We start from the raw sequence: 20,637 nt of genomic DNA, 5'->3' as shown, positions 1-20,637 counted from the left end.
CACCACCGCCTCCGACGGTCTTGCTGCCGCGCGCACCCTCCGACCCCGCGCCGGCCAGCGCGCAACGCCTGCCGCTAGGGGGTAGGCGAGCGCGGCCCGCCGCCGGGACGGAAGCCGAGCAGGGCCGCTTCCATCGCGCGCCCGCTTCCGAGACGGCGGCGGTGTGGCCTCCGCGGGGCGGGGCGGTCTCGGCTGCGCGGGGCGGCTGGCGGGCGGCATGGTGCGGGCGGCGCTGGGCCTCTTGCCGATACTGTTGAGCTGCGCGCGGCCCCGGGGGCCCGGCCTGAGGTGGCTGTGGGGGCGCGGGGCCCGCCTGGAGGCCGCGGAGAGAAGGCGGGCCTGGGGTTGGGGCTGGCGGCGCTTGAGCTCCGAGCCGGGACCCAGGCCGGCGCACTACCAGCTCGTCTACACCTGCAAGGTGGGCACGTGGCGGGGGCGGGGCCGGGGCCGGGCCCACACCTGTGCCTGGCGCAGGACGGCGCTGCGGGACGGCGAGGAAGTGTGAGGTTGTCCTCAGGGGGCGGGGCCTTCCAGGAGAGGGGTGGGGCTATCACTCGGGGGGCGTATCCTTCTGGGAGAGGGCGGGGGGCATGCGGGGGTGTGGCTAACCCGGGGGGCGGGGCCTTCCAGGAGTGGTGGGGGTATCACGGGGGGAGGGGGCGGGTCCTTCTGGGAAGGGCGGGGCGGGAGCAGGGCTTCACCTCCTAGTCTCCACCAGGTCTGTGGGACCAGGTCCTCCAAGCACATCTCCAAGCTCGCCTATCACCAGGGTGTGGTCATTGTGACCTGCCCCGGCTGCCAGAACCACCACATCATCGCCGACAACCTGGGCTGGTTCTCGGACCTGTATGGGAAGAGGTGAGGCTACCCGGGAAGGGTTGGGGACAGAGGTCTATATTCCAGTGCTGGCCTGGTCCGTCCTGAGTCTGGAGCCCCACCCAACCTCCCTGGGGCACCGTCCTTCTAGTGAGGATTACAGAGCCCACATCTCCAGCCCAGCTTCCTTATCAATACAAGAGATGTAGTTGAATTTGAAATTCAGATAAAACACAAGTAACTTTTTAGTAAAAGTATGCTCAAGATTGGAACATGTTTTGATTTGCTAAATCTTCCACCCTAGATCAGCTCCTTCAGCCTGGTTCACTGCCTGACTTCTGCCCTCACTGACAGCCTGTGGGGGCAGGTAGGACCTGGTTACATGTCAGGGCCACGGGCCTGCCCTAAAATGAGGGCGTCAGACTAGGCTGACTCTTACAGGCAACAAATTGCCTTTCACCCTGTGGTTCCTTCACCCTACTAGGCGCTCCTTCCTGAGTGCCCGCTGTGGGCAGGGATCCTGGCATGCACTGAGTGCCCGCTGTGGGGCAGGGATCCTGGCATGCACTGAGTGCCCGCTGTGGGGCAGGGATCCTAGCATGCACTGAGTGCCCGCTGTGGGCAGGGATCCTGGCATGCACTGAGTGCCCGCTGTGGGCAGGGATCCTGGCATGCACTGAGTGCCCGCTGTGGGGCAGGGGTCCTGGCATGCACTGAGTGCCCGCTGTGGGCAGGGATCCTGGCATGCACTGAGTGCCCGCTGTGGGCAGGGGTCCTGGCATGCACTGAGTGCCCGCTGTGGGCAGGGATCCTGGCATGCACTGAGTGCCCGCTGTGGGGCAGGGATCCTGGCATGCACTGAGTGCCCGCTGTGGGCAGGGATCCTGGCATGCACTGAGTGCCCGCTGTGGGCAGGGATCCTGGCATGCACTGAGTGCCCGCTGTGGACAGGGATCCTGGCATGCACTGAGTGCCCGCTGTGGGCAGGGATCCTGGCATGCACTGAGTGCCCGCTGTGGGCAGGGATCCTGGCATGCACTGAGTGCCCGCTGTGGGGCAGGGATCCTGGCATGCACTGAGTGCCCGCTGTGGGCAGGGATCCTGGCATGCACTGAGTGCCCGCTGTGGGGCAGGGGTCCTGGCATGCACTGAGTGCCCGCTGTGGGGCAGGGATCCTGGCATGCACTGAGTGCCCGCTGTGGGCAGGGATCCTGGCATGCACTGAGTGCCCGCTGTGGGCAGGGATCCTGGCATGCAGCTTTCTTGTCCTCTGCTGACACCGGTTGGTTGACTGCACCAGACTTGGGGGTGTGTGTGAGGTGGAGTGGTCAGGGCCCTGGGGCTGCAGGGTCAGCCTCACCACCTTGTGGAGAGCAGTGGGGGGGCAGTGGTCAGGAGCCTCCTGGCTGCATGGCCCCGATGCCACACCAGCACAGGGACTCATGTGCTCGAGCCTGGCCTGGGGTGCCCTCGAGGGACCAAGATGCGGGACAGCTTCGGGGCCTGGAGTGTCACGGCACCTCCGTCTTTCTCAGGAATATTGAAGAAATCCTGGCGGCCAGAGGGGAGAAGGTACGCCGAGTGGCTGGCGAGGGGGCCCTGGAGCTCGTTTTAGAGGCTGCGGGGCCCCCTAAATCCACCACTGCTATGGAAGGGGCTGAGGACCAGGATCCCACCCACCCTGGCAACAAAGAGGCCAGCTGACCTGCCTTTTGCCTCCAAGAAGGATGCTCCGGCCCTGAGCCACGCTGGACTTGCCTGTTTCTATCAATAAACCAACATCACTTGCAGATGCTGGGACCTGGGGCTCTCCTGTCATCCCTGGTTCTGGCGTCAGAATGACTCACAAGAAGCCCCTCCAGGCTGCAGGCCAGGGCCTCCTGTGGCTGCTGGCCATGTCTGAGTGGGAAGGGGCTGGATGTGGAGTCTGAGCCCCTCCTGGCTGTGGCTGTGTGGCCTTGGGCAGGTCACTTTGCCCCTCTGAGCCTTCGTCTTCCTGTCTGCAGATGAAGATGCTCACGGTGCCACCTCGTCAGGAGTATAGGTGGAAAGATGGGACTCAGGACGGGCACGGGGTGGCTCAGCCCCGCCACGCCCCCAAGTGTCAGGGCCCCAATGTTTTGTTTTTTTTTTTTGCCACGCCACATGGCGTGTGGGATCTTAGTTCCCCAACCAGGGATCAAAACCGTGACCCCTGCGCTGGAAGCGGGGAGTCTTGACCACCGACGGTCAGGGAAGTCCCAGGGCCCCGATCTCGATGGCCCGTTAGCCACTGTTCTTCCTGGGAGTGGGGTCAGCACCCCCAAGCCCCACCGGGGGTCCTGTCCCTCTGGCCAGACACAAGGAGGCCCTGTAGATCCTTCTGTGCCGCCTGCCGTCTCCTCGACGCCCCCTGGATGGCACTGGTGAGCCGGTGCCAACCTCAGCCCTGACCCTTGGCCACTGGCCAAGCCAAGTCAGCAGGCTGGGCTGCTCACCGTGGCTGCAGGCGGGCCAGGCGGCCATGGTGGCCAGCGGAGTGGGAGCTGGGCTGCTGTGGGCCTGGCGGTGGGCTGCCTGCCCCACAGAGTGTCCCCCTCCCCGGGGCTGTGCAGTCTGTCTCCCAACCTCGTTTGCCCGCCTTCTCAGGATGTTCCTGTGTTTATGAAAGCATGTTCGTTTCCAGAAGGTTCTGGGCTGTGTGACCTTCAACATCAATCACCGGCCACAATCTCGCAGGATCCCCGCAGGATCCGAGCTCCTGACGGCGCCCCCATCAGCACGGGCCTCGGCACTGCTCTCCAGGCGCCAGCAGCTCGTGCTCCGACTCGAATACCCCCCGTTCTTCCCGTGGTGAACAACCCCCTATTATCCTGCCCAGAGCCTCCTGTGACATTTGCGGAGTCAGTCATGGCATACAAGCCGCCCCGGGCGTGCTCCTCCACGGAGGCCCTGAGGGACCCGCTGGCCTTGAAACGCCAGAGCAGCGGGGCCTCGCTGCCGCCACAGGGTTGGAACCGGGTGTGGGGCGGCCCAGGGAGCTGGCCAGACTCTGAGAACGCAGAGCGGGAACCCAGGAGGGCCACGCAGGCCAAGCCCTCCCTCCATGGGCGGTCTGGACATGGCTGCTCGCCACATCTTTTTATTGTCTGCTTTCTGACGTTTTGACATCTGGGCTCTCTGACCCTGGAGAGCTGGTCAGTTCCTGGACACGGCAGGGCGAGTGCACCCAGGGCAGGTTCCGGACGACTCGGGCAGCCCCTCCACCCAGAGCCACTGAAGACCTTCTCACCGGCCGAGCAGGCCTGCTGGCCCTGCCTCACTATTTCTTCCCACAGAAACCACAGGAAAGGCTCCGGCCCATCCTCCCCTGCCTCCTGACCAACCCTGGTGCTTCCCCGTGTGGCCCCCGCCCAGCCGCCGTCCATCTCCAGTCCCTTCTCAAGGTGCCCCTGGCTCTTTCCACGCCCCCCCCCAACTATCTTCCATCCCTCGTTCCTGGCCAGGACCCTCTCCAAATGGTCAGATTAGGGTATCTGGGCCAACCTTCTGTGATCCTGTGACAGCACGTCCGCAAGTGTAGTCTTCTGAGGACAGCTTGATGGGCAACGCCGGGTTCCAGGACATCAAACAAACTTCTTCCTGCAGGACTTCTCAGAGCCTTTAGCATCCTGGCCTGGCTGTGAGCCACTGAGAGGCATGGTGCCCCGCGATATTTCCCGGAGCACTGAGAACTCTCCGGGGTGGGAGGTTGGGGGCTCTACCCTTCCCCATATGGGCCTTGTTCTCAACCACCTTCCCTTTTCTTTACTTCACCCAAAAGAGGCTGCAGGATGGCAGGCTCAGTAGGGAGGCCTGAGGTTCCCTGTGCCCCGCTGGGGGCTGCCCCACACTGCACTCCACGCCTTCCAGCAGCCTCGTCTCGGCACCAGAGCTCCTCTGGGAGGGGAACGTGGGGCTCAGGGCTGAGGTGTGGGCTTTGGAGGACACTTGGGCTCCCACGCCAGCACCCTCACCGGCTGTGTGTCCCTGGGATTGCCGCTTCGCCCCTCTGAGCCCTAGCCCCGCCCCCCCATAAACGCAGCAGGCCCGAGCCCGTGTGCGGGGTGGGCGGGAGCAGGGCCAGCCTGAGGGGGCAGGAGGGCGCTGCTCCCCGGCCCCAGGCCCTGGCACGGTGCAGGCTTGCTCACCCAGGTGGAGGAGTCACTGGGCCTCTGAAAGCACCAGCACCTGTGCCAGCCCTCATCCTGACATGACAGTTTTCGCTTGGCAAACTTTATTTTTTTCAGGAAAAACAGAAGAACAAATGTACCTCTTGGGTTGGAAAGGACCCCTTGACAACATGGCAAACACACGTGTGAGCAATAAATACGCACGTACATTCGGGTGTGTGGGGCGGCCAAGCAGGAGCCTGTGCTCTGACCTCTGACCCCACACCTGCCGCCCTACCCTCGCCCTCGGGGGCCCCTCCGCCCAGAGCGCCCCGGGCTGTACTGTACCGAGGGGCGGGGGCCCGGCGGCCTCCCCAAGCTCAGAGGGCGGGACCTGGGGCTGGGTGAGGCGCCACGCAAGAGGAGGGCGGCCGGGGGCCGTGGGGCTGCGGCTCGACCCAGGGACGCTCCAGGAGAGCTGGAGGTGGGCCCTACAGGAGGCGGGCTGAGGGGGGGGGGTTCTGGGCGAGGGCGCCGGCCACGGTCTCCCCAGAGGCCTGTCTCCTGCCCAATCCCGAGGGCCGACTCACCCCACGGGAGAAGGCGTGATGTCATCTCGCCCCACGGTGGGGTTGAGGGCTGGGTGCTCGCACCTGCCGCCCACCCTGGCATGGTCAGGGTGCAGACCCCTACCAGCTGGTGTTCCCAGAACCGGGCCGGCTCAGTTCCTGAGCTCTTGGGCTTGGAGCTGAGGAATGTGGAGCTCACCCCCTTCCCTCCCCGCCCTGCCGGCTCAGGAGCACGTGCCTGGTGGGGCTGGGGACCCCACATAGGAGCCACTGCCTCCACTGCCTGGCAGGCTACAGGCTTCCTGGGACTGGCCTCCTCCTCCAGGCCGGGTAGGAGGGAGGGGAGAGGGGCTGGGAGGGGGCCCTCCCCAGGGGTGAGGCCGGCTTCAGGAGGACAGAAACGCCCGTGCCGCTGGTGGCCCCAGAGAAGAGGCTTCAGAGACACCTTTGGGGGTTGGGGTCAGCGGGGTTTTCACATTTGGCCGGGCGGGGGGCAGGGCGGGAGCGTGGAGGTCTGGACAGCACCGGGCTTTGGGGCCGACATGCTGAAGGCCCGGCCTGGGGCAGGGGCAGGGCGAGGGCGGGGCGGGGCGGGGCGGGGCAGGCCTGCAGGAAGCTGCGTACCATACCGAGAGGGGCCGGCGCAGGACAGGAGTGGGCCCTGGCCCGAGCCTGCTGCCCTGGGGAGGGGACGCCACGGGGGCCGCGTGCCCAGCGTCCGGCTCAGTGAGATGGGCTGGGTGGCTCAGAGCCTGCCCTCAGCTGTAGCCTCGGGAGGATTTGGCTTCACGGGGGGTGCTATGGGCATCCTGGACATTGGTGAGCTCCCCCGGGCCGCCGCCCCGGTCCAGGAAAGGGGGTGGGGCGGGCCCGGCTGCGGGTGCGAGGCCTTAGCTGGCGCCGGGCTGGCACTGCTGCCGGGGCTCGGGGGGTCCGCCCACCTCCTGCTCCGGGCTCCCAGCGAGGTCCACCCGCTGCTCGTCCATCCGCTTGGCCTGGACCCTCTGGATGAGGCTGAAGAAGTCCTCGTCGGGCATGGTGGGGCCACGGGGCAGCACGTCCGGTGGCGGGCAGCGCTGGTCGTCGATCCTGGAGGACTGGGCAGACGTGGACACGCGGGTCGGCGGCCTCGTTTCCCCAGGCCTTGGAGGGCCCAGCCCAGCGCCTGGGCCCGGCGCTCAGAGGCCCCAGGGACAACTCGGCAGCAGTGCCAACTCAGGAGGGCCTCCCTGGGAATCAGCTCCAGGGCACAGCTGGGAGCCCTGACCCCGAGAACGACCTACCCGGCGGGCGAGCTGCTGTGGGAGCCTCCCAGGCCTGCTCTTAAGGCCGCCAGACCGTGGTGTGTTCACGAGCCCCAGGGACAGAACGGGGCTGCAGCTCCCGGAGCTGGTGGTGCCGAGCCCCCCAGGGCCCCCTCGGGTCAGGGGGCCGGGAGCCAGCATAGCCTGTGGGGCGCGTGCGTGTGGGCGGGGGTTCTCGTAGGGGCTGCTTTTGAGGCTCCTTGGACTCGCCCAGAGCTGCACTTTCCTCTCCTCCGTGGGAAGGAATGTCACATCTGGAAACCTTCCAGCTTCCTGCACGGGGGGGGCTATGAAGCTGCCCCCTCCCCAGCCATTTCACTGAGGGTTTCCTGACCCTGAAACTCCACCTGCAGTTCTGCCCCACCCAGACTGGTGGGTGGCTGCACCCCATGGTGTCGACCAGACCCCTCCTGCCCTCTGCACTCTGGGGGTGCTGCCTGGCTCTCGGTTTTCTCCATCCAAATGTGGAAGGCTGGAGGAATACCCGGTGGCGCGCCCGGCTCCAGGCTCCTGCACTGTAGGGAGGGGCCAGCCTGAGGATGTCCTGGGGTGACCTACTCAGGGGGTCCAGGAGGAGGCCCACGGGTCTGAGCACCCACAGGCACTCAGAGACACTGGCTGAGCCAGCCTGGGATCCAGTCCCGCGTGACGCACCCTGAGACGGAGGGCCCAGGCCCTGCGTGGAGCCTCCCGGGGAGGGGCCCTGAGCTGACCGGGGCCGAGGGGCCTGGGGGGCAGGCGGGAGGAGGGTGGCGGAGCCCACCTGGCACTTGATAAGCATGTTGAAGAACTCGTCCCCCGGCTCCTGGGGGTCCCCGTCACCACGCAGGTGGCCCAGATTGTTATGGGTGATACGCAGCCCGGGGAGGCTGCCCACGCTGGCCCGCTGGTCGTCCAGGCGGCGGCTCTGGGAGCTGGCGATGAGGTCGAAGAACTCCTCGGTCTGGGGGGAGGCCGTCAGCGAGGGCTGGCCTGCGGGGCACAGGGGGTCAGGCCCGGGGAGGCAGGGACCTAGCCCACTGTGCCCCCGGAGCCCCCAGCAGCCTCTCTGCCGACCCCAAACCCCAGCTGCTCTCCGCCGCTCCTGCCGTGGGCCCGACGCCCGCCTTGAGGGCCTCCAGGGGGTGACAGAGCAGAGAGCCTGGCTTCCCGCACCCGCTCCGAGACCGCTGCACCCCGACACGGTGTGTTCCGGAGGGTGGGATGATTACACGTTTTCCGGGACGCAGCTTTGGGCAAGGTGGGGACATGGGGCTCACGGTGACAGGGGGGACGCCCCGCCCTCGGAACACTGCAGCGGAGGGAGGGGACCGGCGCCGGCCCCCGCGGGCTCACCAATCCTCTCCTCCAGGGTGGGGGCGGCCGTGGCTTCAGCGGCTGCGGGCTGACCCTCCTCCAGGGGACAGCGCTGGTCGTCCATGCGGCTGCTCTGGAACTTGCTCAGCAGGTCAAAGAAGCACTCCTCGTCGGAGGAGGGGGCCCGGGGGATGCTCTGGGGGGCGGGACGGGCAGTCAGTGCTGGCTCTAGGCCAGCCACAGGTGGCCCTGCTGTGGTCACCAGCCCCTCACAGACCCCCGGACACAGCCAAGTGCTGCTCGGCTTGGGCCCCTCCCGCTCCCAGCACCACCCCTGCCCCCCCTTCTCTCCTTCCTGGTGCCCCCCGGGGGCCCCTACTGGGCACTCGTGTCAGCCGCCTGCAGTGAGTGCCACCCATGCCTGTGCACCTCTGGAGCCGCAGCACAGCGCTCACCAGTGTCTGCTAAACAAACGAGTGAGTGAGGGACTAGCCCCTGGGCAGCCCGTGATGCACCCTGGAAGTGGCCGGAGCCAGGGCCCTGGCAGCGGTGATGCTGGACCCAGTTGTGCCAGCCATGTCAGGTCATACCACCAAAGGCAAGGAGCCCGAACTGGGGAAGGCGAGGGCTTCTGTGTTCCCAGTCCCACCCCTTGTGGGGTTTGGACAGTTTTATAAGGTCCCCAGAGAACAGCAGATGTGCGCGGGCCACGCTAGAGACAGTGCTCTCATCCCCCAGCCCCTCCCTCCGTGTGCTGGCTGAGGCGGGAGTGTGGTGGGCCAGGGTCTGCTCTGGGTGGCTGGGGAGAGCCAGGACGCCAGGCTGGGGGCCCTGGGTTGGTGGTTGGACCACAGGGGCTCTGGAGGATGCCCTCAGTGAGCATAAGTGTGCAGCCTGGGGGCTTCCCTGGTGGCGCAGTGGTTGAGAATCCGCCTGCCAGTGCAGGGGACGCGGGTTTGAGCCCTGGTCCGGGAAGATCCCACATGCCGCGGAGCAACTAAGCCCGTGCACCACAACTATTGAGCCTGTGCTCTAGAGCCCACAAGCCACAGCTGCTGAGCCCATGTGCCACAACTACTGAGCCCACAAGCCACAAGTACTGAAGCCCGCATGCCTAGAGCCCGTGCTCCGCAACAAGAGTAGCCACCGCAATGAGAAGCCCGCACACCACAGCGAAGAGTAACCCCCACTCGCCGCAACCGGAGAAAGCCCGCGCGCAGCAACGAAGACCCAATGCAGCCAAAAAAATAAAAATAAATTAAGAAAGAAAAACTTACATTAAGTGGGCAGCCTGGGCAACGGGGAGGGCTGACCTTGGGCTAAGCCAGCTGACCCGGGCAAGTCCCACTGCTGGGTCAGAATGGGGGGAGGGGCCGCAGTTCTGAGGCAGTGGGTGGGATAGGGTGAGACCAGGTCCCTGGGTCAGGCTGAGCCCCAACGGGCAGGGTGGCCTCAGTTCACACCTCCATGGAGGGCGTGGTCTCTCAGGGGCTGCCCAGAGGGCAGGACCAGAGCAGGCCCACCCCCAGCGCCAGCCTCACCAAGCCTGGTCCAGGGCCCTGCGGGCTGACGGCTGGATGGAGTGGCTTCCAGAGGACACTCTGGGCGCTAATCGGCACCCCACTCCCTCCCCCCACCCCGAGAAGCTGCCCCCCCCCCCCGCCCAGCCCTGGCCCGTGCATCTCCTGGCTGGCTGGCTGGCGGCCGCCTCGTCGCTCAGAGCCCTGCCTGAAATGCGTGACCCCAGAGCTCCCGACAACCCAACACCAGCCCGTTTCACAGGGGAGACTGGGGCCCTGGAAGCTGGCCCCGCCTGAGCTCCCAGAGCACAGTGAGGGCCGCTCCAAGCTGCGCTCAGGCCCTGGGGCAGTGAGGCGTCCGAAGGCCGGGAGGACCCGCTGGCCGACATGGGCAGGGAGGGGCAGCCGAGCAGGTGGTCCCACCGACCTGTGCCGACAGGTGGCAGCTCGGAGGAGACCCCACCGGGCTCAGGCTCTTGGGTCGCACCTCCCCACCCCCTGCCTGGCCAGGGCGGGCCCAGAGCCAAGGCCGGAGCCAGGGGGTTCAAAATCCACCCCTGAGGGCTCTGCTCTCCTGTGGTGCCCAGGAAACCTGGAGGGAAGGGAGAGCCGGTGCTCAGGGGCCCATAGGGGCCTTGGCCAGGGGGCTGCACCTAGTCCTGGCCTCCTGGGGACCTGCAGGCCCGGCAGAGAGTGGCTGGGGACCAGCGTCAAGGTGGGGTCTACGGAGAGGTGCCCCCCCAGGCGCTCGTGGGCTCTGCTCACAGGCTGGGGGCCCCCGGCTCCGCCAGGTGTGGGGTGAGCACAGCATCTGGCCCACTGCAGGGGGAGCTGTTGCTGCCACCCCCAGCCCAGCATCCGGCCCCAGCTGGGATCTCCCAGGTGAACCATGGGCCAGGTGAATGGAGCCAGGCCCCTCCCAGGAAAGGTGTGACCCGGGGGTCCCACTTCACTGGACGCACGTGTCCCCAACACTCCTCCAGCCTCCCCTGGGCTGCAACTCGGGTTCAAGAGAGGCACCTGAAGGAGAGGGGGGTTTGCTGTAGGCCTCTCACGGCGCTATCACCACCGTGGCCAGGGCTGGGCTGAGGGCCCCGCCGGTCGTCCAGACAGGCTCCCGAGGCACTGCGCCACAGCCATCCCAGCCTGAGACCGGGGACTGGCCCGGGGCCTGGCAGCTCTCACCCTCCCCGAGCCCGGGGCCACCTGTGAAGGGTGGGCGCCCCCTCGTGCAGGGCACTGCTGGCCTGGGACCACAGGCACAGGGGGAGGCCCACGCCCCTCCCTCAGGACACCGGCCTGAATCCCAGGAGGACACGTTCAGGGGACCTGGAGGCCACCCCATGCCCGCCCCCCATCCTCTGCCGGACTCGGGCTCCCTCCGCCCGGAGGTCAGAACTCCCTGAGGCTCACTCCAGCCCCACCGCAGAGGTTTCAGCCCATCTTCTCCCCGGGAAGAAGGAGCCAGCCCTGGTCGTGCAAACTCTCCCCTCCAGCCGGCCTGGCCAGTTCCCCAGGGCTGCAGCTGCCCTGGCTCCCGAGCTGCCCAGGACAGGGACGTCTGAAGGCAGGTGAGTGCGGGTCCACACACGGGACTCACCCCCACTGAACTGGCCCGGGGGAGGCTGCCGGGAAGCGGACCGCTTGCCCCCCGGCTGACCACCCACCCGCCCCGGCCCCCCAGGAGGAGCGCTCTGCCGCCTAAGTCCAGCTCCGACAGGCTGCGAGCCTCCAGCCGTGTTAGGGACCCCCACCCACGCGGATCCGCAGCCCTGTCCGCCAGCAGCCAAGTGCCTTTGGGTGCTGGGCCACGTGGAGCCCAGGCAGGACGCCGAGGCCCCTGTGCCACTGCCCTGCCTGCAGCGCCCAGTGCTGCCTCACAGCAGAGACCCACTGGCTCTGTTAGCTTGATGCTTAAATAGGACCCAGGGCGAGGGCCCCGCCCCGTCCCCGCCCACCCGCGCTGCGCATGCGCCCGCACGCACGCGCACACGCACGCACACACACGCACACGCACACTGCGTAAACACTCGGAGATGGATTTCCCTGAGCACAGAGCCTGTGGGCAGTCACAGCAGCAGGGCGAGGGGATGAAACCTGTCTGGGGAGCACGTCCTCTCTGAGAGCAGCCCCGGCCTCCTGCCCAGCCTGGAGAGGAGCCGGACGGGTCGGTGTCCTTTCCCATTCTGGGCCTCGATGGTCACGTGGCCTGACACCCTTACCCCTGCAGAGCCGCAGCACCACACAGTAGCCCCCTTGGCTTCTGCCTGGCCCCAGACCAAAGCCCCTCGGCTGCAGTGCCCTCCCTGGCCTCCTGCTGCCGCCTGGGTGTCCCTTTCTTGCTCCAGGAGGTCGTGGAGTCAGCGTCAGCCTGGCCCTGGAGCCAGCAGGGGCTGACCACCCGAGGCACCTGGGTAGTCCCGGCAAGAGAGGTGAGGACAGGACGAGGACACCAGAGGCCCCTCTTAGGGCCCGCTCTGTCCTGCCCCTTCTGTAGTGGGTTCAGAGCTGCCGGCCCCTTCCATTACAGCCCTGGGGACAGACGGCCACCACCAGCAGCCTGGGACTGGCCCTCTGAGGACGCCTCCTGTCGGGTGCCTGGGTGGGCACGGGGGCTCAGCCCACCAGCGGGGTCCAGGCCTCCAGCTGGGGCCAGGCTCAGAACCCTGTCGTAGGAACTTTCTCCAGAGACACCACCATGGCCCAACACCTTGACGTGTTCTCTTTGGGGGCCGACCTGTGGGTGCCAGGAGCTGACCCTGGCCTAGGAAGCCCAGCCCTAGCGTTCCTAGCTGGACGTCCTCAAGCCATTTCCTTCTACCCTGAGCCTTGGTTCCCCCTTAGGGCTGCTGTAGACGAGGCGCACGTGGCGAGCCTGAGCCTCGACTGCCGTCTATCTGGCAGAAGAGGTCCCGGAACTGCAGCTACAGGGACGCGGCTGGGCCAGGGCTCCCAGACGGGACGGGCAGGGGCTCTCGCAGCGCTGGTCTCCGCCCGTGGCAGCCGCAGTGTGTCGGGGGGGCCTGGCTCACCTCCCCGGGCCCCGCCTCTGGGGCCCAAGGCTCTGAGGCCCCCAGATGGGAGGTGGGGTGTACAGCTTTGCCTCCGTCACCTCTTTGGGAAGCCTTCCAAGACAGCCCTCGTGCGGGGAGGCTGGTGTGACTTAGGGATGCGAGAGAATCAGAAAGACAAGTCTCTCTGCACTCCCTGCTGCGGGGCGGGGCGGGGGGCGGGGCTAGGCAGCTGGGGTGCAGGCGCTGCCCTCCTCGCTCAGCCCCCCTTTCACAGCATGAACAACAGGGTGTGGGTATGGACGCCGCCGTCACCTGGTAAGTATGGTCTTGGGTGAAGCCAGGCGGTGGGGGCCATGAACAAAGGCCAGGCCTCTGCTCGGCCTTGGGCAGGCCTTTCCTACTCCAGAGCCCACTGTGGCTCCCCAGTGCCCTGGCAGGGGTCCTTCCCTGCCCAGACCCTCTCTGGCTGGGCCGACTCCAAGACTCCCCCTGACCTTTGGGGCCGGCCCAGCCCTGCTCCCCATGCCCGGCCCCTCAGACCACACCCAGCCACCCTCCTCAGATCCCGCAGCCCCCACTGTGCCGGTGGCAACACCCTTGCACTGCCTGGGCCCTTGCACTGCCTGGGCTCAGGGTCGGGGAGGGGCCTGACAGGGCCTCCTGCCCCGAGCAGGGATCCCGTCCCCCTCCCCAGGCCCCTGTGCCCTCCCCCGCTCACCCCACTCCCCGGACACAGACTCTGGCCATCCTCTGGCCCATCCAGTGGCGCTGGGGTCAAATGGGGTCAGCGGAGGCTGCCCCAGGCTCACGGGAAGACGGGTGCAAAGCAGCCATTTGGGGCTAAGAATACCCCGCACGGCACCCACGCCCCTCAAAGGCGGGGAAGGTGCTGATTAAACCCTTGGAGGGAACTCTTTTTAGACTAATTCTCGGAGGCTTGGACGCAGGTGTTCTGTGCATGGGGGGCTCCAGGCTGACCTCTGAACCTGGGCGTGGCCGGGCACATGCCCCTCTGTGCCCCCCCGTACCTGACCTGCTCCTGAGAGCCTGGAGAAGCCAGCCAGGCTCCTGGGCACCGTGCGACACCTGCCAGGCAGCAAGAAACCAGGTGCGTCCCTCCATCCCCCACCTGTCCGTCTACTCGATCACTAGTCCACCCACCCCTCAGCCGTCCATCCCCACTCATCTGTCCACCAGACCCCGTCTGTCTGTCTACGTCTGTACACTGTGTCCCCAGGACGAGGCTGCTGGCTGGGCCTGAGGACCTGAGCTGCACCCCCCAAGCTGTCCTGCAGACCCTTCCTGGGCTGCCTGTTGCCCCACCACCACCAGCACGAGGCCTCCCGTCCAGCTGATGAGTAAACCCTGTCCCTGCCCGGGGTGCCCCGGGCTTTCAGCAGGCCCTGTGCCCACCAGGTCCCAGGGGACAGCCCAGGGCCATGACCTCAGCTCCCTGGAGAGGCCTGGCCCGGCTTCCAGGTGGACCGTGTAGGATGCTGTGCAGGATGGGCAGTGGAGCCCCTCGCGGCTCCCTGTGGGCCCCTGGGGAGAAGTCGCCTACCGTGCGAGGCACCTGCACCCGGACGTCCGCGCTGTCCAGTGGGGAGTGGCCACCCTCCCGCGGCCTCCTCTCAGCAGCGTCCGGCCCTTCCTGGTACTTCCTGCTCCTCACGGGGGCGGGGAGCAAGTCCCTGCCCGGCCCCCGCCAGTCCCCCGCGTGGTGGCTGTCTCCATTCTGCTCCTGGGGAGGGGGGGAAGACCGGGCGTGGGAGGGGGCTGGGCCGCCAACGCCCCCCAGCCCAGGACCCCAAGAGGGGCTGAGCAGATGCAGTCAGCCCCGTTTCACTGACCCACACGGAGGTGCTCCGGGGCCCGAGGAAGAGGGAGCTGCCAGCAGCCTGGGGGCAGGGAGAGGCGGGGCGGGGACTGGAGGGGCTCTGACCACCCCGAACGTCCACCTGCCCACACTAAGCGATGGGTGACCGTGGGCGGCGCTGAGCCTTGTCCCCACGGTGGGTCCCCGTGGCTGTCCACAACTGAACCCAGTGTGCACTGGAGGGACTGGAGGCTCCGAGAGGCCAGGCCACTGCTCCTGGGCCACACAGCACCCACCCTGGCAGGTACAGAGCGGCCCCAGGGCCCCCAAATCTGTTTGGGGTCTGTCAAGCCCCCACTGCTCCACCCATAACAGCTCTGCTTCCCCCTGGAGAAGAGCCCGAGTGAGGAGGGAGCAGACGGAAATGGGGACCAGCCAGGACGCTGGGGTCTACAGCATGTAAGGAGCCGGGGGCCTGGGTGGCGGGACCACGGTGAGAGGCAAGGGAGCAGCCCCCGGTGCTGCGGGGTCTTCTGGGGCCCTCTCTGGGCACATGGCCCATCCAGGGTCCTGGGCCGCACGGGGCACATCTGTCGCCCCTGGCAGGGACATGACGCAGACAGGAGCCCTGGCGGGTGCTGGCAGCCCGGCAAACACCGCGCCAGCCTCATTATCCCACTGCGCACGCTCTGCTTCTAACTGTAGGCGGCTGTCGCTTGGCTGCCACCTGCCCCACGTGCCCCCGGCCTCCCGCCCTGAGCCCCACTCACCCGTTCCAGGGGGAGCCTCAGCAGGTCCCAGGTTTCCGCGCTCAGCCTCTGTGTCCTCTTGGGCCTGGCCCCTGCAAGGCAGCAGGCCCAGTCAGCCGGCGCCGGCCCCGGGCCTCGAGGATCGCGAGCTTCCCACCTCCCAGCCCACGTGGGGGCCAACGTGGCGTCTGCACGAGCGCCGCACCCCCGACTGGACAAGCACGCAGGCGCCCAGGTGGGGCCGACCGTGCAGGGGCCCCCGTTAGCTCAGCTCCCGAGCTCTGGGCCCAGCTCTTCCCCGCTCGCCTTCGCCTCCACCGTTCCCTCTCCTCAGATACGCTTCCTGCGTCTACACAGCCCCGGGCCTCAGCCTTGGCTCAGCTGCTCCCCACACCCTGTGCCCGCACACCCTCACCCCGCCCACACCGGGGCAGCCCAGGTCCTCGGGGGGGGGTGGGCTGAGTGAACTCTCCTCTGAGGGCTGGGCCTGGCGAGGCCAGGAAGCACAGTGGGCAAAGTGACCGAGGCCTCCGGCACCAGCGGACACCCTGGGGGTCGCGTCTCGGCACCACTGGCCTTGGACCCGTCACCCACCCTGCGGAGCTCAGCCCCCTCCACGCCCCCCACCTCGACGCCCCCGTCAGATGGTGCCGGCGGACACACTGCCCGCAGCGCAGGGGGACTGGAAAGCATCTCATGGCCCCTGGCACGTCTCGGGCGCCCAGCAAGCTGCAGCCGTGGATGCAACGGTTCGCTCTCCATCCCCACCGCCAGTGCCCGCCGCCCACGGCTCCGCTCGTGAAGCTAAGCTGCTCTGTGCACGCCTGCGGTGCAGCGTGGGGAGCCAGACCCAGAGCCCGCCCTGTCCAGCCCCTTGCTGCGGCCAGGCGCACACGCCACAGCGAGCGGCCTCGAGGGGTGGGCGGGGAGTCCTCCACCCGGCCCCCGACCCCAAGCCTGGCCTGGGTTCCGGGCCCACACCCACTGCCTGGGACACGGTCCCCAGAAGGGAGCCAGCTCTGGCGCTCGGGCATTCAAACCGGCCCAAACCAAACATGCAGAGCTTCACAAGAACTAACTGGGCAAGTGGCCTGCAGCGGCCGGCGAGGGCGGCCGTGCTCTCCTCCCTGTCCTGGCCCCGGGCCCTGAGCAAGCCACACACCGTCCCCCTGCCCTCCTAAGGCCGAGAAACGTGCCAGTCCGAGGTGGGGACGCAGTGATCCTGGGAGGGGCGTCGGCGGTCGCTGTCCCGGGAGCTGGGGAAGGAGTGGCCACAGCGGCCCAACCAGGTGCCAGCCGGGCAGCTCCTGGAAGCGTTCCCCCAGGACAAGGCCAGCTGACGGCCCCCTGTCCCCACCGCTTGGCCGTGGTGGTCGTGCGGGCCTGCCGCTGCCCCCCCCACCCCGAAGAAAACAGCCCCTGGCTGGCAGGCTTCTGCCAGGCCCCGAGCCAGAGGGGCGCAGCCTCGGGGCACACGGCCCACCCACAGGTGAAGAAGAGGAGCAGAGGAGGTCGGGTCCCCCCGCCCACCCCCAGCGGCACGAGGAAGGCAGCTCTGAGGAGGAAACGAAGGAACTGGCCCCGAACCAAAGGACTGGGGACCCCATGCCTGGCGGCCCTTACCCCACCCCACCCCCGGCCTGCAACAGCCCTGCTCCGTCTCCTGCCGCCCCAGCGAGGGGCCCCGCCCCGCCTGGCCCTCCACCATGAAAGGTCCCTCTGAGACGCAGCCCGCGCCCGGCTGCAGGGCGGGTCCCTCCCGGCCCATGAGGACAGCAGGCGGAAGGCCCTCCGGGCCTGGCTAAATGCATCCTCTGTCTGGAGAGCGTGTTCCGAACCCAGCGCTTCCAGCGGCCCCTGAGCTGAGCCCGCCCTGACTGGGGGCATTCAGGCACCACTGGCTGGCTTCCTGCCCTGTCCACCCGAGAGTCAGGCCTGGAAACTTCCCCAGGACTGCTCACCACGCCTGGCCTGTGCAGCACCCTCGTCATCCTCTGTCCCCACCAGGTGTCTCGACACACTCTGTCCCAACCCGCTGGTTTCCAGCTGCCCGGCCTGGTGCCCCCGGCCTCCTACCTCATGTCCACTCCCTACTCCTGGCGGCTCCACCTTCAGAGCCGACCCAGAATCCGAGCCCCCGAGCCCCACTGCCTCCCTGCCCAGGCTTGCCCCGTGGTCCCTTCTCCATGCAGGGGCCAGAGAGATGCCCCAAGGGTCTGGGTTAGACCTTCCTCTGCTGCTGGACCTGCAAGGGCCCCTCTGCTGTGAGGGCGGGGCTTACACAAGGGCCCATGGCTCCTCCCTGGCGGGATCCCTCCTGCCTCAGGGCCCTTGCACGGCTGTTCCCTCCACTAGGACTGCGGTTCCTTCTCAGGCTCAGGGCTCCCTCCCTCCACCCCCTCAAGTCTTCACTCAAATGTCGCTTATAGACTGAATATTCTGCATCCTCCCAGATTTCATGTTGAAGCCCCAAACCCCAATGTGATGGTACAGCAGGTGGGGCCTGGGGACATGATTAGGGTTGGCTGAGGTCATGAGGGTGGGGCCCTCACAATGGGATCAGTGCCCACATGAGGAGACCGGAGAGCTCCTTCGCTCTGTTCCCCCCACACCCCACCCACCCCATCTGTAAACCAAGAGGCCCTCACAGAACCCCACCATGCTGGCACCCTGCTCTTGAACATCCAGCCCCCAGAACTATGAGAAGTAAATGTCCACGGTTCAAGCCGCCCAGTCTGCGGAGTTCTGTTACGGGGCTCGAGCTGCCACCCGCTGCTGTACTTATGGCTACACCCTGCCCCACCCAACTTTCCTAACCAGCCCCCAAAGCACCTGTAACATGTGATTCTCTTTCCGCACGTTTATCATTTATCACTGCTGTGGCCCTAGAGCTCGGACAGGGCTTAGCGTACAGTAGGTGCTTTAAGGATGGTGGAATGAGTAGCTAGCGTTTACCGAGTGCCTACCGTGTAAGGCCCCATGGGCAGTTTCATTCACTGTCCCCTCTGGGCCGTCGCCAGCATAAGAGGTCCTAGCCACCCTCCCAGGACTTTGGACACAGGGGCTCAAGAGAGGGTGACCACCTGGCCAAGGCCAGCGAGCCCAGAGGGGTAGAGCCAGGTCAGGACAGGGGGAGTCGGGGCCGTATGCGTGCCTGCACAGGGCAGGTGTTACAGCAAGTCAGGCTCACCTGGAGAGCCCAAGAGGGTCCAGCTGAGAGTGGCTGGAGAAGAGTCAGACCTAAGGACAGATGAGGGCCCCTGTGGCCCCGTGGCCCTGACCTGTCCATCACAGGTGCCTGGCACGTGGGTGGGCTGCAGGCCACTTGCTGAATGCACAGAGGGACCGTGCTGTGTCTGCATCTTCAGCCCTCCTGGGGACATGAGCTGTGCCCGTCCCCGCCAGGTGCTCTTCCCAAGATGACCAGCGGGCCTGCTTCCCAGATGGGGACACGGAGGCACAGCTAGGTCGCCACTTGCTCTGCCAACCAGGACGTGCGGAGCCAGGGCCAGAGCCCGCAGCCTAAGCAGCCGCTCAGACATCACAGCACGAACATCCCAACCTCCCAAGGCGGCTGGACGCGGTGTCCCGGGACTCCTGCTGCTCTGGGCCCAGGACGCCCTGAGCAGGGCACAAGGGATGAAGGGACTGAGGAGCAACACAAGTGGGGGGGGGCAGGGCAGTCCACACCCTGTAGGCAGGCAGAGGCGTCCACCAGAGGGGACGAGCAGGCAGCCCCGTGGGGCTCAGCGCCGACTCCCCCATCTTATGCGCTGACTGTGCTGCCATGTCGAGGGGGCGCAGCGGTACCTCCATCCAGCATGGGCCCCCACCCGGTGCCCTCCTGGGGTGGGCAGGGTGGGCACAGCAAGTACCCTGGGAGGACCGACCCTGACCCAGACAGCAGTGGCAGGGAGGTGCCCCGCCCACCCAGACTCACCCTGGGACCTCTTAGCTGGGGTGGGGGCAGCGAGGGCCGTGAGGGTAACACGTGGGCTGAACCCAGCCAGGCTCTGGGTCCTCCAGCTGCACGAAGTGCCAGCCACCCAGGCCCACGGCCCACCACAGGCCACACCTGTGATGCAAGGCCACGCCCACCACAGGCCACGCCTGTGATGCAAGGCCACGCCCACCACAGGCCACACCTGTGTTGCAAGGCCACGCCCACCACAACGGTCACGCCCACCGGCTCCCTCCCGCCCCCGACCCAGCCCAGGGCCTCCCTCCTCCCCTGGAGATGCTCCTCCACCAGGGCTGGTTAAGGACCCTCCGGGGGCTCACTTGGCCCCCTTCGCCCCCCCCCACCCCCCACTGCCAGGCTCTGGATATGCAACTCCCCCACCCCCGCACCCCAGGGACAGTTTCCAGAAGACAGGCACCCGGCTTTCTGGAAACTGGGCCGGCCCACCACCCGCGCTCAGTACGCCCCTGAAAGAACGAGTGAACGAACGGATGAAGGAACGATGCTGTCCCTGCAGAAAGCCCTGCCGTGGCCTGCACCACAAGCCCTGCCCGTCCAGGCTCACCCGACCGGGGGTCTCCTCCAAGCAGAGCTCTTCTCCAGGGCCGCCTAGACTCAGGGCGCTGGCCCACCTCCAGCAGCTGCATCCCAGGGCCGGGGCCCCCAGACCTGCCTCCACGGGCCTCGGGAGGCCGTTCCGGCCACTGTCCTCCCAGGAGGATGGCCTTTTCCCAGCGGCTGCTGGCGGCCTGGCGCCAGCAGCCTGGTGGGAGGAGGCTTCCTGGGGCCCCGGCTGGGAAGGGTCTGGGCCCGGGGCAGAGCAGAAGAGGCGGCGTGGGGAGGACAGAAGCCGCCTTGTTCCCGCACCCACCCTGTGCCCCCCTTTCCTCAGCTCAAAGGAGGAGGAAAACACCAGGAGAACCCAGGGCTGGGCCGCGCCTCCGCGGGAGCCTTTCCAGACGCCGGGCTCAGCCCTGCCCCCACCTGCCGCTGGGGCTCCCAGAGGGTGGCCTGGCAGGGCCAGGCGTGCCAGGGGCTCTGGGCGGAGCTGCCCACCCTCGGAAAACCCTGGCCAGAAGGGCAGACGCTGGCCTGCACGTGCTGGGACGGGGTGGGGAGCGAAGGGGGCCACACTCCATCCCATCCCCACTGGCTACAGCACCCCCAAAACAAGGGTGGCTGAGGGTCCCGGCAGCCCATTTCCTCCCTTCCATCTCAGCCTCTGAGCGAGGGTGTGGCTCTGAACCCTCTTCCAGGACAGGCCGTTGTCACAAATCCATGAGCGTTACAGCACAGAACCCCGGAGGCCTGACACCACAGTCGGATGGCTTCCCAGCCTCGTCCTGGGCGGGCCTGGGGGCTTTGGAGGCTGGGGAAGGTGGGCGACCCGGGAACACAGCCATGAGGGGCCTGGGGCTGGACTCTCTGAGAACTCGAGAACCACGAGTTGCGGACTGTGTGG

At 67.2% G+C, this 20,637-nt stretch overlaps 2 protein-coding genes across 5 annotated transcripts in view; one reads left to right on the top strand and one right to left on the bottom strand.

Moving 5' to 3' along the window:
* Positions 1 to 70: 70 nt before the first annotated feature.
* Positions 71 to 2,616, top strand: DNLZ (DNL-type zinc finger). The gene is made up of 3 exons (XM_004285043.4): positions 71 to 418; positions 719 to 858; positions 2,352 to 2,616. Exons 1-3 carry the CDS (start codon positions 218 to 220, stop codon positions 2,518 to 2,520), a joined length of 510 nt encoding a protein of 169 aa, XP_004285091.1. The 5' UTR covers positions 71 to 217; the 3' UTR covers positions 2,521 to 2,616.
* Positions 2,617 to 5,054: 2,438 nt separating this feature from the next.
* GPSM1 (G protein signaling modulator 1) overlaps positions 5,055 to 20,637 on the bottom strand; it is a 30,790-nt gene continuing 15,207 nt past the window's right edge. For 2 of the 4 annotated variants that reach the window (XM_004284983.3, XM_004284982.3), the window contains exons 10-14: positions 15,236 to 15,306; positions 14,211 to 14,390; positions 8,155 to 8,311; positions 7,583 to 7,791; positions 5,055 to 6,612 (exon numbers count right to left, since the gene is read on the bottom strand). In XM_004284983.3, coding sequence (XP_004285031.1) covers positions 6,406 to 6,612; positions 7,583 to 7,791; positions 8,155 to 8,311; positions 14,211 to 14,390; positions 15,236 to 15,306 — 824 coding nt within the window. In that variant the 3' untranslated portion in view covers positions 5,055 to 6,405. Of the gene's footprint in view, positions 6,613 to 7,582; positions 7,792 to 8,154; positions 8,312 to 14,210; positions 14,391 to 15,235; positions 15,307 to 19,154; positions 19,211 to 19,740; positions 20,015 to 20,637 lie in introns of those variants that run through there. The other 2 variants (XM_033415288.2, XM_049711270.1) reach the window with 2 other exon arrangements.

This window comes from Orcinus orca, chromosome 6 (genome assembly GCF_937001465.1).
Source record: "Orcinus orca chromosome 6, mOrcOrc1.1, whole genome shotgun sequence".
Taxonomy (NCBI): domain Eukaryota; kingdom Metazoa; phylum Chordata; class Mammalia; order Artiodactyla; family Delphinidae; genus Orcinus; species Orcinus orca.
Note: the sequence above shows the minus strand (reverse complement) of the source record. Positions and strands in the feature narration are given on the sequence as shown.

Coding starts and splice junctions, on each gene's coding strand:
- DNLZ (XM_004285043.4), top strand. CDS start 218: ATGGTGCGGGCGGCGCTGGGCCTCTTGCCGATACTGTTGAGCTGCGCG. Junction 419..718: donor AGCTCGTCTACACCTGCAAG/GTGGGCACGTGG, acceptor AGTCTCCACCAG/GTCTGTGGGACCAGGTCCTC. Junction 859..2,351: donor TCGGACCTGTATGGGAAGAG/GTGAGGCTACCC, acceptor CGTCTTTCTCAG/GAATATTGAAGAAATCCTGG.